Below are 7,655 nucleotides of genomic sequence, written 5' to 3' on the forward strand. Positions count from 1 at the left end.
CTGTAGTGTTATGTGCTATGCGCTCTATGCAACAAGGTTCTGCAATGTCAGGGCAGACTCTAAATTCGGAACACATTAGAAAAAGCAAGAAAACAGATGGTAGCAATATGCTTTCAGATATGCATTTTTAAACATAATCAAAATAAGCCCCTGACAGTTCATAAGGTACAATTTTAGTGTTAGGGCTAAACCTGCTTTTGGATAGATATAAGCTCTCCAATGTTACCCCTTCCTGCTCCCACCATCCTGTCTGGAGGTGGGAATATTCACATTCCATAATGGAACTGAATTTTGCCCAGAAATGCATATGCAAGTTTTGTGGAAGCAAATTGCACCAGAAAAAAATAATAGGTTTGATAGGGATGGGGGTAACTCCTGATTCTGTGCATATACCTGCTTTGTTTCCATCTCTCCATTTGACACAGATTCTTGCAAGTAGAAATAGGGTAAGTGCATCTGGATTTGGAAATAGGGTAAGTGCATATAGATTACGCTGCTCAGAAGGAAAACCTGGATGAATTGAAAATGGTATTTGCAAAAATGTCTGTTATCTTGACTACTCCGTGAATTCTTGGTTCATATATGTCCAAGAGTCCTGATGTCTAACAGCCCCGAAACTTGATTTTTGTTATTTTGGACACAGTCAAACACTCAGCCATTCAGACAACATTATTTCTTCCTGATATTATTTGCTGGCTCACAAAGGAAAGCCATTTTTAAAAATCAGATCCAGACCATTAAAACGAAAGTTCTTTTGAAATTTCCAACTTCCTATTAATTTCTGCACAGAACACACACACAAAACTGTAAAATCCAAATACGCAGTAGTTATGGGCTACCTCAGCACATCTTTCTACTCCTGCACTAAGTCACTGTTTCAGAAGTCGTGCTCAGGAACTTCTAGTCAATTATGATGATATCACAGTACTGAATTATGCTCCTTAAATACTGCTTGTTGTAGCAGAACATCATATTTTAAGTGGTGGCAACTCTGTAATGGGACTGGAAACTACTTGAAAGAGACAAAGGTTGTTTTGACAAGTCAGAACCTAACTTTCCCTCTGGGTTTATTTGTTTCACTCCCTGTTTAATCATACCCAATTTAGTCTCTTTCTAGCCAAGAAAGGAATAAAGTTAAGTTGATGTGGCTACATCCACCCCCTGGAATTGCACCTGGAAATGAATTGCAAACCAGTGTAAACTATGGAAAACAGTGAAGTGTCTTCCCCTTTGCAGTACCCCAACTTGGAGGCAACAAAACTTGGAGACCCACTAAATTTGTCCTCTGTTGGATAGTTATGCGTCTTAACCACAAGACACTTATTCTTCATTTTATAACCTACATAAGCTTAGAGACTTGGGGCTAGCTCCTCAGCTACTGTAAATTGACATAGCTTTACTGAAGTCACTGAACCCAGGATTATTTATAGGTTTTGCCCCTCAGTTCATAAGAATCTGTGCAACAAATGCTAGCTTCATGACAATAAATCAAACAGCCTTACCTTTCCAAGAGGCACATTGACATCAAGGCCAAAGAATAAAGGCAAGAGAGAAGAACAAGAATAGAAACAGAAACTGCAGAAGAAAAATAAGAATAAGATATAAAAGTTGTTGTAGGGTTTTATGGATCAGAGTTAGTAATGAGCAAATCAAGCAACAATGCTATACTCAGATTAGCATAAGACCTGACATTATTCTGTGTACAGAAAACATTTCCCCCCTAGTTACTCCTGCAAATATAACCCCTTCTCCCAGTCTAGAAAGACCCACCATTCAGAAGCGTAATGGTAGATCTACTGTGATAGGAATCAATGTAGCTTCACTGAAATAAAAAACTATGCTGATTTAGGCGCATCTGCCACATGGTTTTGAAAATGATGCTTCCAGTCCATACTAGCAAATGTACCAGGATTATGAATTTGTGGTGATCTTGAAAAGTGATCTTTAAAAGATCTATAAAAGTGATCTTTACCAGAACAGGTCCTTTGAATTATTGTTCCTTAGATACCCTTTATTATCTACCACATTTACTCAAATATAAGACAATCCTGAATATAAGACAACCCCCCCCCACGAATAAGATTTTATATATGGAAAAATGTATACATTTGTTATTTATTTGAGATATAGAATCTAATGATTGGAAGTTGGCCTTGAATTTTCCCCCTTCCCACTGCTATACGGGGGAAAATAAATCTTGAGGGGTCAGGTGGCCCCTCCCTCCCAACTTTCTCCACTGCAACCTGTTCCCCTGCTTCTTACTGTCAGCCCCTGCTCTCCTTGAGCACATGAAAATGAGTGGCAAATCTGAAAATGCTGACCTTGCAATAAACATAGAGTCATAGAGAAGTAGGGCTGCAAGGAACCTCCAGAAGTCATCTAACCCAACCCCCTGCCTTTGGCTGGAACATTTCTCTCCAAGCTATCCTATACAACCATAATCTAAACTCTACATAGGATTACCCTCAACCCTGACACAAAAGAGACATAACACCTTAACCTGCCACAAGTAAAGCAGGGGAACTGTGGCAGCCAATGTCTTGCCTCTATAAAATGTTGTCAATATACACACACAAGGTCTTGGGTAGAGGGCCACACCCCACACTACATAGGCATGCAAAACCCCCACAGTCTATACTAATCTGAACATGGGGTAAAATTCTTTCCTGACCTCAAATATGGCAATCGGTCTGACCCTGAGCTGAGCAGCAATATCCTCTAGCCTGTAGACATTTTCATAAAGTACCCATAGACTTAGAAAATCCAGAATTGAGACATGTTACCTTCTTGAAACTGCTGCAAGTTTTAGCACGGGTACTCCATAAACACACCTTTAAGCAGCACTTTTGTACTTACTTAAGTATAATGCAAATTCTACTTGATATTAGTCCAAAGTCACATAGTTCATTGGGCTGGGCCCCAGCACAACCAACAGCACTTCAAGTCATGGTGACCTCGCAGCTTAGCACTGCCCAGTATGTGTTTGTACTCCAGATACGTTAGCCCCCCGACTCATGACTGGATTTGGGGGTTCTTGTCATGAGTCCTGGGATCCTCCAAAAATTTCTATGCAGGTGAGGTGCAGAGCAACACACCTCATGGATGGTGGGGCCACATTAATCATATGTAACAGGCTGAGAGAGGGGCAACAGAAAAATTCTAGGTAAACTGGTTGGGGCCCCATTTGGTGATGTTTGCCAGACATTTAAGGCTGGTGAAGAAAAGGAATGATTGGAAATGGGAAAGAAAGGCACAGCTCAGCTGTGAGAATGAAGACGAAGTAAAAATGTATGCAATATAGTAGCTCACCATGACTTGAAAAAGAGTCAGCACTGATGGGGATTATTGCATCTACTGGGCACTTCCATATCTTATTTAGATAAGCTGCACTAATTTATCCTTGTGGTAGGTTCCCATCAGCTTGTTTGTGCCATATTGGCTACATATTTTATAGCCATGCTATACAGCATTTGTTGACTGCATTTAAATCAACTTCATAGTTGGTTTCCATGACTATGTGTTGCTTTTGACAGAAGTTTAATAATAGACAATGCATTTGAGATTTTCCTTATATGCAACTATAAGATGGGGAGCTTCCCCCCCCCCCCCATGTCATTTGAAGGGAAAACACCTTGTCTTGTATTTGAGTAAATATGGTATTTATGTTTCATGTTCCAAGATGGCAATTTCTGTGGATTGATTTCCTTTTTGAAATTTAAACATAAAATGTCCAACATCTTAGTTCTCCATTGGACCACGTCATAAATTGTGCTTTGTTTTTTTGTTGTGGATGTTGATGTACTACAGCCCTGACATTACATCCCTTCTCTGCTCTGAAATATTTTATCTAATCTCTGACGTACCTTTGATTTCTATTAACATTCATTAGAAATGTGCAGCAAAGGGAGAAAAAGGAGACAAACGTGCTACTGGGGAGTTAATAGATATCTTTATTCCATTATAAGGATTCTGACAGACTAGATTTTCTTTGGCAAAAAGTTGGAAGCTATCCAAGTTTCAATGCCTCAGAGATTGTTCTTTACTCTGCTTTTGTCTTATAGACTGGCTATACGCTTTTTAGAGGTAGTTTGAAGGAAGTTGTTAAAACAAGAGTAATCATGTAGAGCAATAGCTGGGTTAGTTTTGTCATCAAGCACACTACATGGGGCTATTTATACTCAGAAAACTTTGAATTATCTGGCTGCTGTTTGGGAAGTCTTTCTATTCTTTACAGCAACTTTGCATAGACGTTTCTGACATGAATCTAACCCAAATTCTGAGAGCTAGTCTATGTGGTGAAGACCTTTTACATGTGTAGCTATTTTACACTGTCAGTAGCACTAAAACTTTCAAGTGAAAATACACCAGTACAAGGAATTCTGTTGCTGGTGCAGTTAAACCACTTTCCTGAATGAGCTACAGGACTCTTGTATCAACACAGTGGATATTGCCAGCACAGCTATCTTGGTTAGAGCCCAATTTATTTATTTTTTACTTTCCTGACCCAGCTCTGCTTGCAAAACTTTGTACTGTAGTACTTGTCTGGTTCAGAGACAAAATTATATTACATTACTGTATAAAAGCATAATATCTGCCATTTCTTTTGATGTTACTATTCACATAAGGCCAACGTCCATCCTGCAGTCCTGGTTGACTTCATTAGGGGTAATAGTATTAGAATCTTTCCATTGAACTTGCAGGGAAAAAGGGCACAAGCTTGAAATTTTTACCCATTTCATTCAGTCCTGGCAAAACTGTGGTGTTAAATGTCATTTTTGCCTGCATGATAACAGAATAATAACTGCAGGATAACAGAATAAGGGCCTCAGCACTTAGCTCTGAATCTTTGGCTATCTGAGTCAGATTTAGAACAAGATATTCATAATTTAATAGAAACTAGCTATTTCCTAAAGTGAATGGAGAGTTTGGAGAAAGGAAGAAATCTTGGCATTATAATCTGGAAAGACACTAAATGGAAAGAAAGTGAAGTAGAAAGAGACACACTAATATAGTCCAGTCAAATAAGCACATCAGGTGTTAAATTTAGTCTAAAATATGTATTCAAACGAAAGGAAGCAGATCAGATTCTTTCAGAAAGTAGCACAACCAACCTTTTCCTCCAGGTCCTTGATCTGTCTCTTTTGGATGTCAGTTTTATCTTCTAAATCTCGGATCCTCTAGACATTAAAAAATATATATATATTTCAAAAGGAGAGAAATATTAAGAGTTTTGCTCAACTGAACATGCGACTTGTCTTGGGCACAACATTTTAGAGAGCCTGGAAATGAAGAGCTAAGATATCTAGCCAGTTCTACAAGGACTCTAATAATTTGTACCTATCATCAGCTCTTCCCCTGGACAGGTGGTTAGGTTAGTTAACTGAGATTTGTGGACTTGGATTCAAGCCCCCAGTCTCAATCAGGAAGAGCTGTACTTTGAACCCAGATCTCTTACATCTCAGCCAAGTGCCCTAACCACTGGACCTTACCTCCCTCTAGCTTGGTGAAAATAGTTTGAAAAGTTTCAGTTTCATCCTGATAAGGAATGAGAAGCATTTTAAAAAGACTGAACATTTTAATGGGACAAGAAAATCATTTTCTATCCCCATCTCAACTATGAGCCTCCTCAGTATGGTTTAAATGCGCTGGCATGTTGAACAGCTTAGCAGTGACATACTGTGGGTCTCCAGTGCCTGGGGGCCAATGATTGCATTTGTGCCCCGTCCCCCCCACTTCTTATAGCAATACTTAAAGTTTCCTACCCTGGCCCTCTTTGGTTACTTGTTTCGGCCAGAAAGGAAATGAAAGTTCTGGCACACTGGACATGGGGGGTGGGGGTGGGGGGGTAGGAGGGGTGGCAGCAGGATTTTCTGACTGGAACAGGTAACTAAACATCCAACCCAGAGAGGGGGTGGGCAGGTTTTGCAGATAGGACAGGCCGGCCCTGGTCATGTCGCGCAATAAGAACTCTGAAGGACACAGCCAACCCCCGCCTCCCCCGGCCAGTGCCCGGGGGTCATGGCTCCCTGCCGCACCCCCCACCCCATCAGTCCACCACTGTAGCTTAGCTCCCAACCAGAAAGAAAAAAAAATGGGTGCAGGGGTTTGGGAGCAATGCTAGAATGAGTCCCTGCTATAGTGTGGGAAGAACTGATTACCCTGGACTGGGAAAAGGAAGCCCAAACAGAACACCTGACAGAAGAAGAAAAGGGAAAATGAGGAGTCACACAGAGCTTCTGGTATTGGTTAGTTTTATATGGGTACGGAGACTTGGGAGGTCATTCAGTCCTTGGCATATTGCAGAAGGGCTATGGGGGGGACACAGAACCCCTAGCTTAGGTGTAGGAGGCGGGAAATAGGAACGGACAGTTCCCAACTTGAGGAGGAAGGAGAGACGGGGCTCCTGTCTGGAGGAATTGCATGGGGTGGTTGTAAGGAAACTTAGGGTGATAGGAGGCTGGCACAGAGAGGTTATGGGACAGACTGGAGGGATTCAGGGAGCCCTCTGGCATTTACAAGGGATTGGAGATACAGAAGCAGCAAAGGATTCAACGAAGTTAGTATTGTCTTTTACTAATAAGTAACCTCTGGTTGTTCCACATTATTTCCCACCTCTGCAGCCCCCTCCAGATAATTACAGGGTACAAAAAAGTTAGGTCTCAGGATCTTGCTCAATAGTTTTCAGACCCTTTTCTGATTGTTTTCCAGACTTTCCAGAATGTTTTCCCCCTGGGGTTAGATGTGTCATCTAAAGCACCAGGGGAAACTAGTTTTTCTCTGGAGAATTGTGGGTCAGTGAAGGTTGAAAACAAGCTTCTCTTTGTAAGCCTGTTTTTAGATTTGACTAGAGGGCTGCTACTGGTTAAACCCCCCCCCAAACAGCTGTATATAACTGTGATGATGTAATGACATTAAACATGTCATTAGCTGCCTTTCCCCCCTACCCATTTCTCCTTTGTGTATGTAGTGGACATAAAACTTGTAGGGGTACACCAATAGACATTTTTGGGACTGATTCCGATAGCCAATTTATAAGGAGGATATCAATCCAATTTCTGATACAGCGTGGAGAGATGTATGCAGCTGGTAAGTCTGTTGTTGTAGAGGGGGAGGGATGAGGGAAGGGGTGTTGGGGGGGGGCAGATCAAGACCACCCACAGTGGGGAGGGAGTGGGGCTGGGGCTGGGGTAAATGCTGCCCAGCCTGGGGTGGGGTGGGGTGTGGGACCGAGACATGGCTCATCCAGGGGGTGCAGGGAAGGGAGGTCATTCCCCCTGCTGCACGCACCCCAGGAGGGCATGGGGAGGGGTGTGTTCCCCTGGATCTGTGTGGGGCAGGGCACCTGCTGCTGCAGGCTGGGGCCAGAGCTGTGCCAGGCTCTTCCTGGCAGGGGCTGGGCTGGGCTGTTTTCAGGGCGGTCGGTGGTAGCGGCGCTCGGAGAAGGTTATGGGAGGGGTTGCAGCCACCCCAAAATTTTCTGTAGCCTCCTCAATCTCTCCTCCCAGAGCAACCGCGGCCTGCCCTGAGCTCAGCCCAGCCCAGCCCCCACCAGGAAGAGCCCACCGCTCCCCCAGTCCCAGCCTGCAGTGGCAGCCACCCCACCCCTCCTTGCCCTGCTTCATGCAGATCTGGGAGCACATACCCCCCCCATCCTT

At 42.8% G+C, this 7,655-nt stretch overlaps 1 protein-coding gene across 2 annotated transcripts in view; it reads right to left on the reverse strand.

The window, feature by feature from the left end:
• Window positions 1–1,524: 1,524 nt before the first annotated feature.
• JAKMIP2 (janus kinase and microtubule interacting protein 2) overlaps window positions 1,525–7,655 on the reverse strand; it is a 114,034-nt gene continuing 107,903 nt past the window's right edge. For both annotated transcript variants that reach the window (XM_006028720.2, XM_025210153.1), the window contains exons 20-21: window positions 5,112–5,177; window positions 1,525–1,575 (exon numbers count right to left, since the gene is read on the reverse strand). In XM_006028720.2, the coding sequence (XP_006028782.1) occupies window positions 1,525–1,575; window positions 5,112–5,177 (117 nt within the window). The remainder of the gene's footprint in view (window positions 1,576–5,111; window positions 5,178–7,655) is intronic.

The sequence above is a fragment of the Alligator sinensis genome, unplaced genomic scaffold, assembly GCF_000455745.1.
Source record: "Alligator sinensis unplaced genomic scaffold, ASM45574v1 scaffold360_1, whole genome shotgun sequence".
Lineage (NCBI taxonomy): Eukaryota > Metazoa > Chordata > Crocodylia > Alligatoridae > Alligator > Alligator sinensis.